This window comes from Prorops nasuta, unplaced genomic scaffold, assembly GCF_024137725.1.
Source record: "Prorops nasuta isolate Cenicafe-Biocafe unplaced genomic scaffold, Cenicafe_Pnas_1.2 PNAS00032, whole genome shotgun sequence".
In the NCBI taxonomy this organism is placed as follows: Eukaryota; Metazoa; Arthropoda; class Insecta; order Hymenoptera; family Bethylidae; genus Prorops; species Prorops nasuta.
The window spans coordinates 932,978-955,658 of NW_027116829.1; the positions used below are offsets into that span (position 1 = coordinate 932,978).

General features: G+C 47.0%; 2 protein-coding genes across 3 annotated transcripts in view; one reads left to right on the top strand and one right to left on the bottom strand.

The window, feature by feature from the left end:
* Su(var)3-3 (lysine-specific histone demethylase Su(var)3-3) overlaps positions 1-22,681 on the top strand; it is a 43,582-nt gene that overhangs the window by 9,942 nt on the left and 10,959 nt on the right. The window lies entirely within an intron of this gene.
* Tollo (Toll-like receptor Tollo) lies at positions 10,275-15,530 on the bottom strand. The gene has a single exon (XM_066743113.1). It carries the CDS (start codon positions 15,528-15,530, stop codon positions 11,814-11,816), a length of 3,717 nt encoding a protein of 1,238 aa, XP_066599210.1. The 3' UTR covers positions 10,275-11,813.

Sequence of the window (22,681 nt, forward strand, 5' to 3'; positions counted from 1 at the left end):
AGAAAAGTACAGGCGGAGAGTCCGGTTAGATTAATTGGAAAGATCGCTGCTCGGTTGCGAGTGGTCTGTCAGCGAGCGGGAGTCGTGTGGATTTTTGCCCGAGCGCGAATACTAGTTATAGACCGTACGTACACAAGCACGGAGGTATAAAACGGAGAATCGTCAGCGGAAACAATTAAAAGTAGACAATACTCGCGCACCTGTCGCGTCGCTCGAGTCTCGCATAATTCGCGATGCAAATCGATGGAGAATGCGCTACTCGCTCGTCGAGTGGTATATAGTGAGAGGAGGGGATAGGAGGGGGGGGGGGGGGAGTCGATTTCACCAGGGCAAGGAAAATGTCAGCGAGAACAGTTGTAGCCGCTGGTAATTCACTCGTGTTTACCGACAATGGCAAAATGGCGAACGGAGTATAAAGTCGGGGAGAGTCGGTGGAGTAGATCGAGTCGCGGGAATGCCGCGCGGCGCGTTGTTGCGGGCCGTGTTGGGGGGGGGGGGGGAGAAGGGGGGGGAGGCATAACTTACTCTCGGTTGAAACCGTCGCGCCTCTCTCTCTCTCTCTCTCTCTCTCTCTGGAATATCCCCCGCGAGACTCCGGGACGTGGCTGGTACGTTACCGGGACACGTGGAAAACGCGAGACGATTTTTCGCTCTGGACGAAAGAGCTTTTTTGGCAAATTGTGTAATTTATTAGAAGACTTCCCTCGTACGACAATGTTGTCGAGCCGATCGTAATAATAACGCGTCGTATTTATCGTCCGTGTCCCGCGTGGAAGGTCCTGGCAAATTTTCAGCCCCCGACGTTTATTCCCGGGACTATTCTCGCAATATAGTAAATGATACCCACCTTTTGGAATGCCATAAACAAGAATTCACTCGATAATGTATTTGAAAGCTCGCACATTTATTTCGCCAGCTGCGATCTCTTTTTATCTCCCTGTCCCCCCCCCCCTCCGACTCCTCTTCCCGGATTGTATAACCGAACGCAAGAAAAAATGTATGCAAGAATATATTTTCGATGCTCGTGCCTCGCTCGCTGCTCTCTCTCTCTCTCTCTCTCTCCCTCGCGCCACACTCTCCGCCTGCTTTTATACGTCGTGCCAGCTTGGATATGAATTTTCGTGCACCGCGCGCCACTGCTGTATTCCAATCGGGCATCTACATATCCCCCCACCCCTCCCTCCTACTCCTCCCCCGACTCCTACCACATCCATTTCCCACTTTTACCCTCTCATTCTCCATTTTACACTTTAAAACCTCCTTTCTTCTCTCCCCCCCCCCCCCCCCGCCCTCTTTCTCACTCTCTTTTATCCTTCTCCTCTCGCAAATTCGTATCTCCGGTAAAATCTGAGAAAATAATTTCGACGAAACAGCGGAATTGCGCAAATGATAATTCTTCGTGGTTAGTGTAATACTCGGGGAGATGTATTTTGGAATTTATTTAATTTTGTAAATTGCTGCGAGCAAACATATTTCCGGGCTTTATGGGTGCCTCCCCCCACTCGGATATGAATTTTGGTGCTCGTGCGCTGGCCCCTCGGTGAACGCTGGTTCCTCCTGCCAGCCATCGGTCGTCCATATTCCCTGGTGCTAGCGAACAGTGCTTCTCAGCCGCGAATTTATTCCCAGGGTGCAGCGGAGGGAACCGCAAGAATTATTCCTTCCCTCTTTTTGCCACGTATGCTCTCCTGGTCATCCTGAACAGATTTATTTTTATTCCAAGAGAATCGCTCGTTTTTATTTTATTCCTGTTCCTGTGCCTTGGTGGGAGACTAATTCAATATTCTCTCGCGTTTTGGCCAAGTTTGTCGAGAGTATTTGTTGACACTGGTATATATATAGAACGATACGCGTTTCATTTGCTTATAATTAAGGCTGTGATGTATAGTTAGATTTCCGGTTGAACGGAAACCCATTCATAATGCAGCCACTCGGCACTCGACGATTACTCATAAGCGAGATACATATCGCATGAGAGGGATGCGGTGTGATGTGGCCTGGAGGGGGAAAAAGGGGGGATAATCCTTTTAGCAAGAAGAAAAAAATTGCAGTTTGGAATTTCAATGAAAATCACTCCTTGGGTCTGAATCTCTCTCTTCTTCTTTCTTGCACACATATATATAGTGGTAAAGAATCAAAGAAAGCAATCTCGAACGATAAAAGGAATCTAATAATTTTTAAAGCTCGAAATAATCTACGCTAATTGATGAGTAATTAAATTGATATTTAATGAGAGAGTTGTGTAGGTGGTGTGCCATGTAGTGGGAGGAGAGAAAATAAGAGAAGAGCAGAGTGCATAGAGTTGAAGAATTTGAATGAAAATCACTGGTTGGACCAATCCCTCTGATCCAGTGATAAAGAATCGAGTGACGAGATTGCCAGGACAAATGGAATGGAATAATTTCTGAAAGCTCCAAACGCTCTTAGGCGAATAAATAAATAAATAAATAAACCGTGTGTTGCAATAGCTTTTAGAGTTGAATGTGGAATGCGAAAAGTGCAGAGGGAGGCGAGAGATAAAGGCTCAGCGGGGTCTCGGAGGGGTAAAAATGACATTTTTATTTGGAATGAAGAAAATGATAAAAAGGTGTTACGTAGCCAGGGCAGAGAGCAGGAGCATAAGTTTCCTGGAAATATCGCGCGGTGCCAGGATATGGACTGGCTCGGGGTCTTAGGTGAAGGACACTCGGCAATATAACTAGGCGCTGAATGATGCTCTTAACGTTTCCTTTCACTGAAAACGCGCTCCGCGTTCTTGCCACCATTTTGCTTTTGTAAATTATTCCAAACCTCTCTCTCTCTCTCTCGCTCTCTCCCCTCGTGACTTATCAATCAATCCTGCCATTTTAGCCCATCGAGGCAAAATACCTTCTTCCTGAGAAAATCCTTCTCCTACTCAATTTCCAGCTGTAACATTCGTTTTTATCGACCCTCTCCTATACGTCAAGCTCCTCCCGTACCACGGAATATCTCTATCAAAGTATTCAATCTTCGATCGTAAAGCTAATTTTTACGAGCCTCACCGATTTTTAATTGGACGCTTTTCAGAGGGAGAGCCTGCTCTGCTTTATAGTCTACAATTTCTCCTCTCCTATATATATATATGTATATACTATACAGGGTGTCCCACGAAAGATGGCCAAAAGCTAATACCATCGGGTAGGGTACGAAAATCTAAGTAAAAAATTTCTAAAAACTTTTTTCCTAGCACTTTTGGTTAAAAAGTTATTTGCAATTAAAGATTATCCATTACAGTAGCCTTTCTTAAAGAGGATGATTGTTTTGGTCGCATTATAAGTTGTAAAATACTAAGAAAAACACAAAGCCAAACATCCACTTGAGCCTATTCAAGTGGTTGAAGGTCGATCGGCAGCTTCGAGTTTGAACGCCATAAAAACAATCAAAATATAAACACACCATAGACTCAAGTGGATGTTTGGCTTTGTGATTTTCTTAGTATATTCTAATTCACAGAATCTTAGCATCCTTATAATGCGCGACCAAAACAATCTTCCTCTTTAAGACAGGAGCTAAGTCTATAATCGATAATCTTTAATTGCAAATAACTTTCTAACCAAAAGTGTTAGAAAAAAAGTTGTTAGAAATTTTTTATTTAGATTTTCCTACCCTACCCGATGGTATTAACATAGCCATCGTTCGTAGGACACCCTGTATATATACATATAGCTACACTACATCTACCCCGGCTAAACGACCACCTCCCCCCTCCAATCCAGAAGTACATAAAATTCACCGTTGATTTTCCCCTTTCTCAAGAATTGATTTGATGGATTCATCCAGTGGATTATGTACTTGAACGGAACACGTGGTAGATTTTATAGGATCTTAAATAATTTATCAGATTCTAGTACTTTTTTATAGTCGTGTTTTTGATAATTGTATAATAATAATTTGAGTCAAAGGTGGGGGGATTGACAAGGAACAGTATGTACAGTAATAGTAAAATAATATTTTAAAAATACTCGCTTTTTATTTTCTCATTTATATATATATATATATATACGTGGCAATATGGGCGATAGCCAGAGTCTATACTGCAACGAGTTGGAGTTAATCTGGCATACTTAGGCTGACAAGCGCGGCGTGCCGTAAAACAGGAGCCGCGATGCGATCGTCTTTTTGCTTCTGGGATATGTGGGGTAAGCAGCAGGCACAGGCAGGCACAGGCAGGCAGGCGGGTGAGCGAACGAGCAATTGGAAGACTCTCGCGGAGAAGGAATGAGCTGCTACGAGACCTCGACGACGTCTCTACATTATTCGCGCATCTAAACTGTTGTTGCTCATCTCTTTGATCGATGCATCTAGTTTATCGAGCTTGTCGACCTTCTCGAGATATTATAAATCCTACGACTTTTTCCATCCAAAAAATCTCCACTTTTCAAAATTCGCTAGAATTTAGGGTCGACCAAAATTTCTCTATTGACGTAAAAAATTGAAAGCATTAAAAATAGTTTGAGCACTTGAAATATTCTTGTCGATCCACAAGACCCAGAAACGTCATCGAGAGTCCTCGAACCATAAAATTTAACAATGCTGCAAAATGCGAAGAATTTCCAAAATTGGCTGGAAGGAGCGAGAGGAGGAAAATTTTTGCGTTGAAAATTCAAAGTTTTAAGGATGTTCTCGTTGAGGAGGCGAAGAAAGAGAGTGGAAAATAATCGAGAGTGTACGTGCGAAAGGAAGAGCGTGCTGGGCCGGTGAGGAGGGGTGGGGGGTAAGGTGGGGAAGAAGAAGGCGGGGTGAGAAGTAGATTGAGGTTGATAGGAAAGAAAATCGCACTCGCACGGCGTCGTCGTTAGCTTGTTAACTTGCACGCAACACCTTCGGCTCGAATACCGGATACACCAGGTTCTTTTAGCCTTTCTTCCTGCCCTCTTGTATACATATATATATATATATATATATATATATACATACCTCTCGCACATATATTTTATACATTAGAAATTTATATATAGCAAAACCAGAGAAAATTCCCTCACCGCAGATTTCCCGGGACATCGTGATTCACACACACACACACACACACACTGGTATAAATTACGAGTGTAAATGTCATTGCATCAGGAACAACATTTACGGTCGGCATAGCAAGGTAGCCGGCTGACTTTTGCCCCCGCGCACTCGAAAAGAAATATTATTCTCCCCGCGGAAAAGTACGGAAAAGCCGAACGGCTAGAAAAATAGCCGCTTGATACGTCCCGTAAGTGGATCTCGTCTCTGCACGGGCCTTGAATTATTCCTTGTCCGGCTATCTCCGTCCTTTTTCCACTTGGACTTGGAAACCTTGCGAAACTCGGCATGGAAAAGCTCGAAACTTTTTCTCCAATCTCCCGCCGAATAAGATAAATACCGTGGAAAATCCTCCAGGATAAACTCGTCCTTGGGCAGGACTTTCGATGAATTTTCTTTCAACAAAATCCTCGTGAATTCTTAATAAGCCCGAGACATTAAACTCCGATTAATATTGTCATTAGAAAAACCATGTGATTATCGTTGTGCAACGTACAGCGTCGAGTGATTTTCCACGCTCTTCTCTATACATATATGTATAAAATAATGACTATACATACATATACATCATCGCGATAGCTCGGCGATCTTTGGTGAAAATTTGGCGCGCTTACCGTTCGTTTGGCTGGAGGGGAATTTTTCTGCTTTGGTAGCACAGGTCTCGTGGATGGAGGAGGGTGGGGGGGGGGAGGGGGGGGGGGATCGCTGGGCAATCGATCGTGAACAAATTATGAAGGACTGCGCGGCGGCAAACCGGCTTTAAGGATCCGAGAGAGCGTGCGAGCGAGGCTGCAACTCGCAGGACGAAAAGCCGAGAGACGCGCGAGACAGAGAGCTCGTTTCTTGTCATACCGTTGGATGGCGGTTCTCCCCCCTCCCCCCGTACGCCACGGCATGCTTTCCTTATCCCTTCCACACACACACACAGGTAACCCTCCTCCTTCCTCACGATGGGGTTAGCCAAGCCAGTAACCGCGAGGAAAGCATGCAGCTCTACAGAACGAGTACTCGAGAACCTCTTTCCTTTTATTTCAAACTCTCGTCTCTCTTCTCCCATGCAACAACCCCCTCTCCCCTCTCCCCTTCCCCTACCTAATCCATCTCTCTCTCCCACTCGCTTTACTCGACCTTTCTTCGTTAATTTTCTTCAATGTGTTTCTCTCGTCTCTCCTGCCTCTTTCCTCTGATAAGACTCTCGTACCTCGTCTCTCTCTCTCTCTCTCTCTCTCTCTCTCTCTCTCTCTCTCTCCCTCCGATTCGAGAAGACTCGAGAATTCGCTTTACCCCATCCTCGAGCAGACTCCCACTCCGCGAATTCCTCCTGCTCGTTCCTCGAGTTCTTTCAGCCGACTTCCTCGAGTGATAGCGAGCTACCGGTTATGCCCACTATTGGGAAGTCCATAACGAACGAGATCCTTCGCAATTATCCTTCTCAAGGACGAAACTTTGATTTTGCCCGATAATATATATGTATATATATATATATATAAGATGGTTGCGTTATTTTCACACGATTGTCATTCAATAACATCACACACACACACACATAGAGAGAGAAAGAGCTGGATGAAAAAGTGTGGACGAATACTACACTCCGGAGGCATTTCCATAATTTTGCCTCGGCCGTTGCACGCGAAATCGAGTGGAATGGCGTTCGATCGTTCGCACACAGCTGTGTCCATTTTCTCTTCTTGGCGAAGCACTCGCGCGCCGGCAGATGTTCAGCCATTGTGCCTTTTCGTGCTCCGGACACTATCGTTTCTTAGCGCGAGTTCCGTCTGCCATTTTTTAGCCAACCAATGGCCTTCGTTGGAATTAACATCCCCCCTCCCCCTCCTGCAACTCCCCTTTTCTCAGAAACCCACGCGAAAAGTCGGAAAAAGCGTCTCTCTCCAGTTTTGAGCGTTTCCTTCTTTTTTTTTCAAGCACAGGAATAGCTGTACTCGCGCGTGCATGTGTGCGTGCGCGTGTGCTGTCGGAGACACGTAATGAGCGAGCTATGCGGCTTGGTCAGAACGCTCGATGCACGTGTGAAATATGCATTCGCTCCGCGAGACAATGCGAGTCGGACACTAAATTCTCCAGCGCGATAACCGCAGCTAGGTATATGCAGCCTGGTGTATAACGGTGTACGTGTGTGTGTATATACACGCGAGACACTGGCTGTACGCTCCGCACCCACACGCGAGCGACCCTCGCGTGGCTCGCTCTCTCCCTCGTGTGTATGCCGTACCGTAAACTATATATATATATATATATATGTATACACCGCAATAATCGAGAATCCACACAAAAGAGCGAGTCTTTCGATAAAATATTTCCAGGCCGATAGGAGAGAATGAGAAAATTGTAGAATCGACCGCGAAGGGTCGTCGAAAATTGTGGCAAATTTTGCAAAATTCTAAGCAAAGCAGTCGGAGGATCGTACGGCTGCTAATTGGCTCCAATTAATCGTCGTTAGCCATTTAGCATTGCGATTTGGCCAATTCGCCTCGGGTTTGCTTTAATTAACCGCATGCGCCGGTTAATTGTAAATGGACAGTGAATTTTTGCGCGCGCGCGCGCGAGAGAGAGAGAGAGAGAGAGGATTTCAGTTATGGCGATCGAAGGAGACGAGTCCCAAAGTCCCCGTGGCAGCAGCCAGCTAGCGAAGAGAAATTCCGTTATGCCGCATAAAACGTCGAGTTCACGAGGCTCGCGGCGGGGACAAGGTTGGTGCAGGCATGCGGGGGCCTGCATTCCCCCGGCTGCTTAACTACTGCGCGAACCAGTCGCCAAAGGAAGCCGAAAAACCACCTGAAAAATCGCCTAATGACACCCCGAGCAAATTCTGCACTTTAATTTGCAAGCTTCTCTCTGCTTTTTCTTTCTCGGTCTGCCCGTGTGTGTGTGTGTGTGTGTGTATATACTCTGTGCTTTTGATAAAACTACCTACCTCCGGCTACTCGTCATTTTCCTTTATACTCGTTTGATGGTTTCAATGGACGACTCTCCTGCACTGGACTGTGAATCGAAAATTCAACTGGCTTCGTCTTCTTCTTCTTCGTCTACGTCTTCGAGTCCTCGTAATTAACCGGTCCTTAGCAGGTTATCGCGCCTCGTAAACGATCCTCCCTGCTGAAAGGATCCGGTCAAGGGCCGCGTGGACCGAAACCTTAGCCCACTGCTCTTGTTATTCTTCAGGGTATACTCGTCGCTGGAAGACTAAACTGTGATTTTCTTACTTTCGCATTCGCTCCTCAACATAATTATCTTCGCTATGACCTACTTCGTTTTATAATTAATTTACTGTTATTATTATTCGCCGGAGCAAACTCACTGCCAGACTACTGTGATTTTCCTACTCGTACGAGCTTTTCAACATAATTATCCTCGCGACCGTCTCTGCTATAGTTTATAATTGATTTATCGTTATCATCGTTCCGTCGTGTATATTCGATGGAAAAAATTATTATTCGGCGGAGCAAACCCACTCTAACACTATACTGTAATTTTCCAAATACGTAATTATTTTTCCAACCTCCTGCATTTACAATTAAATTTATTAATATCGTTATTCTTCGATGGAATCTCGACGAAGAGCCAGTTCAATTTTCCTGCTCGTATACAACATTTTCAACATGATTATTCCCGCAACCCCTCCATTTACGACCAAACTTATACCATTATTGTTTTTCATTGAAAACTCAATGGAGGACCAGCGCGATTTTGCCGCTCGTACGCAGCGTTTTCCATTACTCGTACACGCTTTTCAACGTAATCGTTATCACGTCCCCCCACTCTGTACCACTGTGTGCCACATCCATCTGCAAGTGGCACCGTTTTCCACCCCCACCCCCAGGGTGTTTCTGCGTTTCCATCGCGCGGCGCTTTTCACCGTGCGTCGATCGCGAGGTACGCGGCGTGCTGTGCTGATTTCACGCTGATTACGCAGCTCCGCACGGCGGCGCGCAATATCGTAACTCACGCTTCAACGATGGCACCCTGCACAGCTTTTGACACAGTTAGCACGACCATTAGCCCGCGAAATTTATTCATTCAACGCCAATACCAGAAAACTACAATCAATTCGCTGGACCACTATTAATTTTAACGTTGCACCGACGATAACCGTTATTAATTATCGGTATCGTCGTCATCAGCATTGCAGCCATCGCGGATAATACTCGCCAGATAATTTCCATTCGCTTGGATTGATTTACAAACGCGTGGAGAACGCGTAATCTATGCAGCGTGGACTTGGACAAGGTTTTTTACGCGGTTTTTAATTATATATATATATATATATATATAGTGCACACCACATTATGTTGCTGAGGAATACGAAAAAAAGTTTAATTTCGCTGGCAGGAAAAACTTTGAACATTAGGCGATACTACGCCAACTTTACGCGAGATAACAATGTAAACGGATGGCCCCGCTGCTTATCATCGGATACTCCGCGTTTCATCCTGAAATACTTGTGGCAAAAGTCTACTGTATCATGCGAGAGCCATCCGCGCTCTGCATTTAAATTGATATCTCCGAGTTTTCATCGTGATTTGAATTTCATTTAGCGACACGTTCTTCGGGACGCGTGGCCCGCATAGCGATGGTACCGCGCAAAACTAATTGTTCATTGGCCCCGCGCTCGAGTAAACAACTCCTTATCCCCCCCTCCCCTCCCCTCCCCGATCCCCATTCGCAAAGACCAATCATCCAACGAGTTTTCTCCAACGCGAGATATATTCACGAGCATACGACTGTATCGTTCCACGAGATTAATTCTGCATTCCTGCAACTCGACGAGTAAACAATTTCTTCGCTATAATTCTTCAGGGTATATCTCCTCGACGCAGAGTCTGTAAAATGTTAATAGTCGTACGTGTACGGGTGGTGCCTACCAGAGTGTTTATCCTGGAAAGAGTTTGGTTCGACTGAATTTCCATCTGGACATAGCGATGATACGAATGTACAGTTTCTCGTTCCTGAAAAACGAATCATCCTATACGGTGGCTCGGTTAAATCTGATCGTGTAGAATTTTCTAAAAGGAACGAACGAAATGGGAAAAAGAAGGATATTCGCTGTGTGGAAGATGAAGAGAGAAAAAAGAAGAGTTTGCTTAAAAGAAAAACGTGAAAATAGAGATTTTTATTATATTCAATCATAGAACTTTTCGTATTCTCGCGGTTTGTCGAGTCGTGACTCGCCGCTACTGGTTTATACATGGGAAATATACCTAATTGCTAGGGGAGAATTTTCCAACAAGCTGTAAAGGATTCCCTGTCGGCGAAATAAATAACAATGAAGCGTGCGCAATACTTTACAATCTCGCGCATTATATATAATAATTATATCACGTCGTCGGGCCTATGCTAATTGTTAAATTAACAATAAAATATACAAGAGTGTACGATTGTGGGTTGGTTGCACCAATCTTTGCTTGAGACGGATCGCACTTCAATGTGCACTTGCGTCACTGCTTTAGCTTTTTCTAAAATAAACGAAAGATTTATCGAGAATCAAGGTTGAACCTGATCAAAGGTTGGTGCGACCTGTCTCTAAACGCTTACCGATACAGAGTACCCGATAGGTCTCCGATGATCGGATAGGAAATGGTATCACTCGGCTCTTGGGTTGCATGTGAGAGGACTGTGAGGGAACGTTGTGGAAGAGAGGGAGGGGAGGGGATAACAAATTTGGAATTAATCCTCACCAATGATGAAGATCTTACGAGGAGAGACTTGGATGCTTTCGTTGATCCAAATCCAACGTGACATTCAGGAATTTATATAGTAGTGTGGATCACGTTACACACACCCCACAAATCGAGGTCGTTTATCGATTTCCGGACAAATATGCTTTGCTCGACCCAATCAGCCTCATTTTCCAGTCAACAATCGTCTCTTCAAACATCCATTCAACTGCGACTCCCCGAACGATATAACCGTCCCCTCTCGAATTAGGATCCAAATTGATCTAGATAATGTTCGTGACGTTCGTTGATCCAAGCTCATTTATCGATAATTCGTTAAGATACCACGTATTCTTTCTTCTCAGTTAATAATGATTTTTTCAAACCTGTGCACGAGAGTCTCTTCTTGAACCATGATCCAAAATGATCTAAACGATATACGTAAAAGTCATCGATCCAAGCATATTTATCCAGAATCCTCGGACATCTCGTACCATCGATTCCCTTCTGATTGGCTTTTACCATCGTCGGATTGTAATCGCACAGTCCTCTCTGTTTAAAATATAAATATATATATATATATATATATATATATATATATCTGGCGAACGTCGAGATACACTTACGCACGCACAAATTGCACGGATACGAGGCACGCTTACGCGCTTACCACACACACGCACAGTAGGCCGTTAATCCGTGGAACGACGACATATTTACAGGGATTTAAACTATCCAACTTACTTCGTCACTCTCGTAGGCTCGGATTTTATACGAACATCGCGGCTGACACTAATCGCGAGTTCATCCCTCTCTATGTACAGGCTTTATCGTGCCGGGCACATTTTTCCTTGGCGCTTCCTAGAATTATTTACACGCACACAGAGACGTACCAGGCACGGTCACGTGATTGCACAAAGAGGAGCAACCGTGGACGTTGGGGTTGAAGGACCCAGAGGAGAGAATGAAGAACGAGTATTGCACCGGTGTAAGGGAGTGGGAGGCAGAGGGAGGAGAAAGAATCCGGAAGTGCACCGAGGACTACCACACGACCATATATATATCACATTGCCCGGTATCATAATCCAGGAACACTTATCACGTTCATATGTGCACGGAGACCGTGCGCGGTGGACCGTTGGACATCCGGTTGTTGTGCTGTCGTCTCACCGGTGGAGGCTGCCGCGACCTTGAAGTAGCCCTTTGGTTGTTGGGAACATCCGGCAGGGCGAATCTCAGCTTCTCCCAGAAGAGTTTGTCGCCCCATTGGAGATACGTGTTGGTCTTCAGGTAGAGCCGGATGTCGGGGTCCAGGTCCCGCTGATGCACGTCCCCGACCAGCACCAGGATGAGTCTTCGGCGCCTGTCCCTGAGGACCTGGTGGTGCGCCGACTTGAAGTCGAACCTGCACCACTCGGATTTTATAAAGTTCTCCGAGAGCACCATTATGGTCCTGCGAGAGGACTCCACTGCTTGGACTATGGTGTCCGCTATGAAATTACCCACGGGAAAGTCCCTGTAATGGAGGCACAGTTTGTAGGAAGGATTGCCCATCTCCAGTACCGGCGCCAGCTCTTCGGCCACGAAGGCCTCGTCCTTGGAGCTGTAGCTGACGAAGGCGTCGAAGAGTTTGTCACGGTCGTCCTTGTCGACCTCGTGGTTCCTGTAGAAAATCCTCACGCCGAACCTCGAGTGGAACCAGACTCTCAGTTCTTGTCTGAAGACGAATCCTAACATGCACAGGGAGATCACTATCAAGGATCCTGTGAGAGTGGCCACTAGCAGTGGCAAATAGTCCTGGAGGATCTGTTTCTCGATTATGGTCTTCGTGTAGTTTCCGTAGACCTCGTTCTCCAGGCTCGCGTCATCCGAACAACTAAAGTTCCCGGCACCCTGGTGAACGGCGCTCACCGGGAATCCGAACTCGTCGTCGAGGAACACTTGTTGGCCGAACACCTCGAGTTCACTCGCGTTGTACACGCACCTCAACTCGGCGTCGTCGAGGACGCGAACTTCCGGTTGCTCGGTCCACTCGCGGTAACTCCTGACAAAGTCGCACTCGCAGGACCAGGGGTTCCCGGCTAGATGGACACCGATGGATTCTGGGAGGGACCACACCGAGAGACTGGTCAAACGGTTGTCCTGAAGCTCGAGGAATTTCAGGGAGTTGAGGGAAGCGAAGGTCTCGTTGTTGATGGCGAATATGAGATTCCTCTGAAGGTGCAACTGCCTCAACTGGTCGAGGCCCTCGAACTCGTGACCTCGGAGCTCGCGAATTTCGTTGTCCTGCAGATGAAGGTCCTCGAGGTCTCTGAGACCGTTGAAGGATCTATTCTGCACCATTTCTATGTTGGAGGAATTCAGGTAGAGGACCTTGAGCTTTTTCCTGCCGATAAAAGCATGACTGGCTATCACTCTCAAGTCGTTCTTGTCCAGATAGAGCCTCGTAGCATCCATGGGTATCTGATCGGGTAGCTTGTTCACGTGACCACCGTTGGAACAGTCCACCACATTGGCGGACCAGGACTGGTCGTGGTAGCAGGTACAGTTTTGAGGACAGGTCATTTCACAGTCACAGGCATCGAAGTCGCAGCAGTGGCACAAGGCGAAACAGTGGGTCTCGTATTTACAGAGGAACTGAGAGTGGGAGGCTTCCACCAAGGGCACGTAGGCATTCTCCCTGTCGTACAGGAGTTTGCAGTAGATGCTCTCGAGGTCCATGACCCTCGGCTGGATCCTCGTCTGATTCTGACGATTGACCCTCTGCAGCCACTCCATCGTACAGTCACAGAGATACTGATTGTCCCCTATATAAAACTCCGGAAGAGCCTTGTCTGCTGGTACCGCACTGATCCTCAAGGCGTAGGGCTCTAAATTCCTGATTTGGTTACCCTTGAGGTCCACTCTGGTCAGGTTCGGTTTTTTGAAGAAGGAATAACTCTGCACTTTCGATATCAGATTGTCGTTGAGGAACAAAACTTGTACACTCATGGGTATCGCGTTACCGGTGATCTCGGTCAGTTTGTTCTCACTCGCGTCGAAGGTACTCAGCTGTAATTGGGTCTCGATCTCGAGATAGTTGCCGAGTTCCTGGATCTCGTTCGAGTGAATGTCGAGCCACTGAAGGCCGGTGGGGATCATCGCGTAATCGAACCACTTCAACTTATTGTCACTGACGTTCAACCACACCAGATTTGGCAGGTTGGTGAAAAGTCCATGGATATCGTCCAGTTGGTTACCATCCAATCTGATGGCTTGAAGGTTCAGGTTCTCGTCGAAGCTTCCGGGCTCTATGTGCTGAATGCGGTTCCTGCTGAGGTTCAGGATCTTCAGCTCCCTGATCTTGTCGAAGACACCTTTGCTCAGGTTACCGATGTGGTTCTCCGTGAGCCTCAGTCCGTAGAGCTGCGAGACATGGTCGAAGGTACCGCTTGGTATCTCCGAGATGAGGTTCTCGCCCAGATCCAGGGTCCTCAGCAAGGGAGTGGCTTTGAGTGCTTCCGGTACCGCTACCAGTCGGTTCCCGTTAAGGTGGAAATCCTGAAGGGACGAGGCGTTCCTCAGGGAACCGGGGTGTATGCTGTGCAACCTGTTGTTATCGAGGGACAGTAGACTCAGGACGTAGAGTCCACTGAGAGTGGTGGCATCAATCACGGTCAGCCTGTTGTCGCTCAGCAGCAAGGTATGCAAATTGTACAACGCCGAGAATGTGTTCTCCGGAAGGCTCTCCAAGACGTTCTCCTGTAGCCTGAGAATCTGCAAACTGTACAAGTCCCTGAAGACGGTGGTATCCAAACGCGCGATCCTGTTGCTGGACAGATCCAGCACGACCAACCTCACCAGACCGGTAAAGGTTGCGGCGTTGACCCACTCGGCGGTCAACTCGTTCCTCGACAAGTCCAGCACCAACAACTGGGTCAACTCGTTGAACAGTCCCGGTGGAAGAACGTTGAGCGAATTGTTCCTCAGGTGAATCTCCTGGAGATTCCTCGGATCACCGAAGAGCTCCGGTGGTAGGCTGCTGAGTCTATTGTCCGTAAGTTTCAACACCCCCAGAGAAGCGAGGCCCTCGAAGGATCTGTCGGCTATGAAGCTGATGGCGTTGCCTCTGAGGTCGAGGGAGTGCAATCTGGTCAATCCAGAGAAGGCTGCGGTCTGCAGGGACTCGATGCTGTTATTGCTGAGGTCCAGTTCTCTGAGATTGGCCAGACATCTGGAGGCAGCGTTGAAGCGGAAGCTGCTGACCTCGCTGAGTCGGTTCCTCGTCAGGTTCAGGTGCTCCAGGTTGACGAGCGGGCACAGGGCACCCTCGGGAATGCTCCACATGTTGTTCTCCCCAAGGTCGAGTCTCTCGAGTTGCAGCAGCTCGTTGGTAAACGCTCCCACCGAGATCTCCAAGGCCATTGCCGACCAGTCCGTATTGTGGGTCCTGACGGTCAAGTTCCTCAGCTCTCGAAGGCCCTTGAACGCTTCGTCCGAAAGATTGCCGATCTTGCAGTACTCGATGACGAGCTCCCTGAGCTCGACCAACGGTCTGAAGCTACCGGCGCTCAGGGAACTCTGATAGAAGAGCGCATCGCTGCACTCGAGTCGCAGCCTGACCGTGTGCTGGGGCTGGATGACGCTGAAATTCGTGTTCTCCAGTTCGCTGTTGATGGTCCTCAGTCTGCAGACCAAGGAGACGTCGTCCTCGGCGTCCCCCGTGGCCACCCATTTGCACTCGTCCGGTGCCTTGTACCTCAGCGCCTTGCTCAAGGACGCTCCCAGGACCCCGAAGATCGTGCCCAGGAGTATCGCGAAGAAGGCGGGACTTCCTCGCATGGTGGTTCCTACCTTCCTCTTCCCAGCCACTTATTCTTTCCGTTCGTCCATCAACTTCTCGCGCTTCCACCAATCCATTTAACTCGCCTCTTTCCTTTTCTCCGCAGCTACTACCTGCCCTCTCCCATTTCTCTCTCTCTCTCTCTCTCTCTCTCTCTCTCTCTCTCTCTCCAGCACTCTCTTTAAGGCCGCCTCCCCCTCCTCCCCCTCCACCTCCTCCTCCTCCTCTACTTCATCTCCTCCATCGCCAATTTCATCCTCGTTGGCCTCTCTTCGGGCTGGATGCCTCGCGGGCTGCTTATTGAAAAGGAGCTGATAATCCTTCGGGTAACTGCCGGGCCTTTTGTCGCTGGTAATTGCGAGTCGACCCGCAGTCGAGCCTTCCCGGATCCACACGCGAATACGAGTTCAACAACCCCGCGCCGAGGCTATTGATTCCATTTGCTAATAAATACTCCGCCATATAAATCCAACTTGCACCCTTCAGCCACTGTACGAAGGTGGACGGAACGAAAATCCAGCATGCAAAAATACCAAAAACTAACGTTGACCTTTGCGCCGTAAATTCATAATTCCACTTTGGTCGCGAACCCAAATGCGAGGAAAGCGGAGCAAAAATATCTCGTCGCAGCACTTTTCGTCGTTTTATCCTTCGGAACGACTCGGTCTCGAGAGAAAGGAAGAATCTAGGACGATTGATTGGTCGAATAAAGTGAGTAAGACGTTTTACATGTACGGTTTAGCGGGGAGGATGTAGAGAGAGCCACGGATGTCTCAGGACTGGTTGGCAGCGAGCCGTAAGGCCCGATCTGGCCCCGCTACTTTTCCCCCTCCACCTCTCGCGCGCTCTTTCCTTCCCCCTCCCTCGACCACCGAGAGACCCAGCCGTAGCCGTTCTGGCAAGCCTATAAAAACAAGACAGGTACACTCGACGGACCCTTACGGTGGCTCTTCAGCATCCTCAGCCTCCATTCCGTTCTTATTTCCTCCTCTCATCCAACCCACCTTTATCCACTTTTCACCTCTCTTTTCTGCATTTTCGTCTCATTGCTCAGTTTTTCCTGCAGTCCCTGTACACTCCTCGAGACTTCCTTTGTTTATAGTTTTATTTGCTCTGGCCTCCCCTCGCTTCTCGCTCCTCGTCATTCTCTGCCCCCTCCCACCCGGTCCCCTCCCTCCTCTTTTTCCTCCGTCTCGCTTCCATCGGCTCGCATGCTGCTCTCGACGTTCGATTCGCTCGTGAAACTCGCCTGACCGTCATCTGTTCTCACGTCCCTACGATTTTGTCACGAAGGTCCTTCGATGACTGACGATCGATAGGCGATCCTTCGCCACGATAGGACAGTTTTCGTGCTTCATCGATCTTCCGGAAGATCTCACCCGATGGACATCGGTTCCTAATGCTGCACATCCTCGTGAAATCCCTCCTTGTGCTTTATTCCCCGACCAAAAGTATCCATCAGTTTTCCTCCCGTATGCATCTCCCTGCATGTGTCGTTCTCGACAGAGTTTTATCTCGTTCCTTTGGAACTTTAACGCGATAATAATGGACCTTCCCAAGTGGATATCTAATTTTCTCCGGAAGCTGACCAGTTCTTCAGCAACGCACTGCATCCTGACACATCTTTCGTTCTGCTTGGAAATAATTTCTGCCGCGTCAGAGTAATTCCCGTGTTTGTTTGGGATTCGCGTATTCTTCTCCCATTGAGTGTAAAACGATCGGGGGACCATTGTGTCGGGAATTGTGTGTCAGGATTCGAGTAGTAGAGTTCCCTATAGCGAGGTCTACCTACCCTCATCCAGGAATCAATGCGGCAGTTCCGCCTTTCTTCGCCGTAAAGTGATTTGTTACTTTTACCTGCTCGCGTGGAGAGCTTCGTCTTCTTCTTCTTCTTCTTCTTCTTCGTCCTCGTCCTCGTCTTCTTTGCCTCTTAACTCCCCCCCCCCCCCTCCTCGCTCATCCTTCTGCACGAGAGCACGTCATTTTTTGAAACCAGTGTCAACAGTTTTATCGTCTTCGGCCATTGTTGTCTCGATTTACTCCCCAACTTTTTAAAAGACTCCCTTTCGATCTGCTCCACTGGAAATGCTAGATTTTTACGGTGATCGATCTTCGTAACGAGATCTTTATTGATTACCGCCTAGCTCGTCCAAATTGAATCTATCTCCTCTCCCAAAGAATATCTCGAGCACCGGCACACACATATTTCCAACAAAAATCCGTCTGGCAAACACGATCGGATTACGAGGCTTTGATTAAACGAATACCGTACATGAGGTAAGGATAAGCAAATTGATCAGGAATGGGAGGGAGAAGGAAAAAAATAGCAGGTATAACAAAAGAATTGCAAAACGTGCAAGGTATACATATATATATATATATAGTGTACAACGAGATTGATCGAAAGTGGCCAAGTCGAACGACTGGGAAATATTTGATTGTTAAGCAAAAGAGCTGTTTTACAGGCATCGATCATCCCGAACGAGATCCTTACTGATGACTAAATTGGTCACGGAGCTGTACTATGTGTTATATATCAACAATCTTTTTCCTCCTTTTTCCACGAAATTTCTATAGGCATAATTTGCATGTTGCGCGAATGTTGGTAACACGTGGCATAACCACGGAGCCCCGGGACAATTTTCACCGCGTGTATCGTCAGGTTGCAGAGTTTTCCCGAGTCTCGTAGGAGAAGTAGGAAGACTCAAGGGGGTCTTACGTCACTTTTACGTTCTCTTCTGATTATGAGATTCACGCGTATTTTTATCTGGTTTAACCCGGGCGTTTTATGTAATCTTAAGGGGGTACCGCTATCCGGACTCTCACGGTTAATAACTCAACGGGCGATAATGAGGAGTTTAAGCCGCTAACCGGAGTGGCCAATGGAGGGGAATGGCGGGCGCTTAATTTACGGTGATTTGGCTCGGTATAAAAATCGAAGTTTGATTAGGCTGCGCCAGTGTGAATGGACTGTTCGAGAAGATAAGTCGCCGACTAGTTTGCGTCCAAGAGTCTCACACTCGTACGAGCTGCTCCTCTCCTTTAAACCTCTACTTTCCTTTTTTATCCCTCTTAATATTTAACCTCTCCGTTCCTCTCCACACTTTCACTCACGCGCCACTCGATCGCCTCTCTATTAATTATTCGCGATCGACCGACTAATCTCCAGTCTAAAATCAGCATTTAAAACTTTATCCTTTGTACCGTTTGGTCGTTACATTAGATATTTTCCAATTGCATCATATTTTCGCAGTCTCTCCCTTTGTACAGAGACACAGTCTTACGGTTTGTTAAGAGGGGGACTACCGTACCGCGTTCGGTTCAGTTGCACCATCCCCACTCCTCGTTTGCTATACCCGAGAGCTCCCGGTCTCCGTGGGACTCCCCCCTCCCCATCCTACAGCGAAAGGGGCCTTAGTCCCCTTTCAACGGCGCAGGTGACGGGCATTCTTTTAAATCTAATCAACTACCGAACCTCCGGAGAGCGTGCATACAAGGTGTTTCGGAATTCCAGACACGATCCTGCATTAGGTGTTTAGCCGGTAAAAAGTCACTTCTCCAGAAACACTCGAAACTCATTTGGGAAACACTATTTCAAAGTCGGAATATATTAGGAATCAGTTTTCCCCCTTGGCGTCCCGTTGGATCGCGTGGCCTGTGTACCTGGTCCCTCGCGTTGGACAGGATGATACAGCGCTATAATTTTCAGCTCTATTGATGGAACAAAGCGTATATATATATATATATATATATGCATATAACTGTAAACGCAAACTCCCAGTCCTAAATCCCGAATTCTTTCAAATCCCTTTTGTGAAGCTTCGACGTTGCGAGATTTTGGAGGTTTTTCTCGGAGAAAATGGGATTCTCTCTTAATGGATAATTTATTTCGGAGAGAAAGGGCTGGATCTTCGTGGACAATGATACTCCCATGTAAAGAGATATCGGGTGGATCTTGATAGGTCTTGCTCGTATAGGATTTTTTCTTCCTTCGCTCTTTTGCCTCTTCTCCAAGCTCGTAGGTTTTTTTGTCTCGGAGGATGACGATAGCGGCCAGTTTGGGAATTGCGTAATGGCTTTTACACCAGGAGAGCCCGTATACTTCTCCGTTGTCATTTGCCAGACTCGGGTCATTAGACCCTGCCAAGGAGATCGGTCACTTCCAACTGGTCACGCAACAGCTGCTTTTACTGTTTTAGGATACGCTTCTAGAAATTATAGGACTCTTACCGATAAGCGGCAAAAAGTCCGTAGTATATACTAAGAATATCCATAAGCTACTGTCCTTTGGTGGTAATCGCTGCTAACGCGGGTTCTTTATAATTTATTACACTTTATATATATATATATATATATATATAGCGGAGTAAAGGATAATTATGATGGGAGAAGGTGTCGGGCGAGAGATTTTCGATAAAGTCCAGTTATATCGGATAAAAATTGAAAAGTATAGTTGAGTGGTAGCAAGGGAGTTATCGCGGAGCGGAGATAGGAGGGGTTACGTAAGGAGGATGAGCGATGGATCGGAGCGTTGTCATTTGCCAAAGCAAGGTCATTAGTGGCGAGTGAGAGAATCAATCATACGTAAGGTGGACCGGATCCTATTGGCCGACTCGCTGCAGTCCGGACCTCTTCTCTCGGCGCCTTACCGGTTTTAAAGACTGATGCGCCGATAAATAGTGATAATTCATCGGTGTGATAATCGTATAATTCATCGATTAGCCGATCCTCCGTGACAGCCGCTCTCCATCGTTCATCAAGTCTAATCGACGCTTATAGATATAGTGTATACAATATAGAAAAGAATTTGCATCCGATAATAAGATCCCACGAGTACAATCAACGCGTAACAAATTGTAGTCTGCCTTTTTTTAACAATGAAATATTTGATTCGAGAGTTATATATATATATACATACAAACCTTTTGACGAGGCAGAGCCTGTCCTCTGCTTAATCGTCTATAATTTATTTTATTGGATCTCGCGCGATCCAGGATTTTTTTCTTCGAGAAATTTTCGTACCTCTTCGAGTACTTTTGTACATTCCACGTTATCGTTGATTCGTGTTTGTTTATTATCAACTTCTTCAACAAAGAAATATTTTATTCCTGAATAAAATAGTTGATGACTCATCACAGAGGCTTTCCTCATCTACTCGATCGTCTACGATATATTGTATCAAGTCTCTAACTCGATGATTTTGTTTCTTCAGCTACTTCTGTTCATTCCACGTTATCGTCGATTCCTGACCGTTTATTTTCAATTGTTACAACAAAGAAATATTTTATTCCTGAAGAAAATAGTTGATGACTCGTCAGAGGCTTTCCTCGTCTACTCGATCGTCTATAATATATTACATTACATCTCCAGCTGGATGATTTCTTCGACAATTTTTCCTAGCAATTCTATTGGTTCCAAGTTGTTATCTTAGCGTACCCGTACTTTTTCTCCATTATCGCAACAACGAAGTATTTGATGCTACGATTACACAGCTCGTGGTTCGTCATTAACTGTCCCCTGGCTAATTAGGCACGATATAATTTGCCAGAGCCCGTGCTTCGATCGTTTCTTCCCTCCGAGAGATTTTCATGGCTACTTCTATCCGTTCCAGGTTATTGTCGATCCCTGGCTGCTTTTTCTCCATGTTGGTTTAGCAGATCTCGTGGCGTGGTGCCTATTCAAGGTAACATCCGGACTGTGGGGGCAGGCTCATTTATTTGCCGGCCATCAGTATTGGCAGGTTATAATTTAGAAATGCTGAGACCTGCTGGATTTATCGGCACTCCGCTACCCTCTCATTACAGCCCTCTCTGCTGCTTCCAGGGAACTCGTTTTCCATCCGAGGCCTACTTGCTCGTATTTTCTCCCGATCCTGATCCTCATCGTGCTCTCTTCGGGCTGCAGGGACGAGGTATACCAGCGATGCTCAAGAGTGACCCACTTGATCGGGCTTTGCTGCAAAATCTGCCAGCACGGTAATGCGAGGTATACATATATATATGCATTGTACGTATTAGCAGGAAGAGGGGAAAAAAGCAAGAGAGGGGGGGGGGGGGGGAATGTTTTGTCGCACAGTGTGCAGCTTAGTGCAACCCCTGCAGGCGATAGTTCGCGTATCGGGTTTCTCCAGTCCGAAAAGGAATCGCGGAGACTAACGACCTAGCTGCTTCGTGACTATCGTAAATAGAAGGAATATCCTATAAGGCAAGCCTTTCTTAATGAAGCCCCGAGAGTGCCTTGGTATTTCGCGAGTTCGCGTGCGTTTCTAAAGGAAGATGCCACGGCCAGATTCAGCTAGTCGTTCTTACCTTCTTCTGCACCGGACACTCTTGCTTCGAGTTCTGCGCTCGGTTAATTCTTTGTGTGGATCGTTTGGAAAAACTCACTCGTAATCCTCTGCTGCTCCTCGTGTCTTTTGTGTCTATTTTTTTTATACCTTTATATAACTCGGAAATTTATGAGAAGAATTTTGATAAGATGCTGAAGAGACGAGAATTCTTACCGAGGGTAACGATTGTTGGTTCCAGCCAGTCTCACTTACCTTTTCTCAAGTTCGAACTCTATTGTTTAATTCTGTCTACGAATCACTTTAAAAAAACTCATAGATGATCCTGTTGCTCCTGGCGAACGTCTATATACATATAGTTTCTATGCATTTTTAAGCAAGTTTAGTAATTGTAAATCCATGAGAACAATTCCGACGTTACATCGACGAGATGAAAATTCGCGTTGAGGGTAATAATTGCTAAAGATGAGAGTTAAGGAGGAGGGGGGGGGGGGGGGGTAGAGCGTGGAGGGTGCAGGCGCGTGTAGGTCGAGTCGAAGGAGAGGATAGGCTGTGTGCGCGGAGAGTCGGGCTTGCTTGGGTGTCGGGTCGTAGACCACAGTGAGCAGAGTCAGGAACGGCCGGGCAACCGGTCAGGCAACTTTTTAACGAGCTCCCCTTTCTCTCCTCGTTTCTCAACCTCTTCGCCTCGACTCGGCTCGACTCGACTCGACTCCTCGACGCGTATATTCTCTCTCTCTCTCTCTCTCTCGCCGCGAGAGAACGCGCGGAGGACTGGGAACCGAGAGAGGTGCACGCGGGGCATCTATACAGTTATATATATATATACACACACACTAGAGCGTTAACGGGCCAAACTATCCT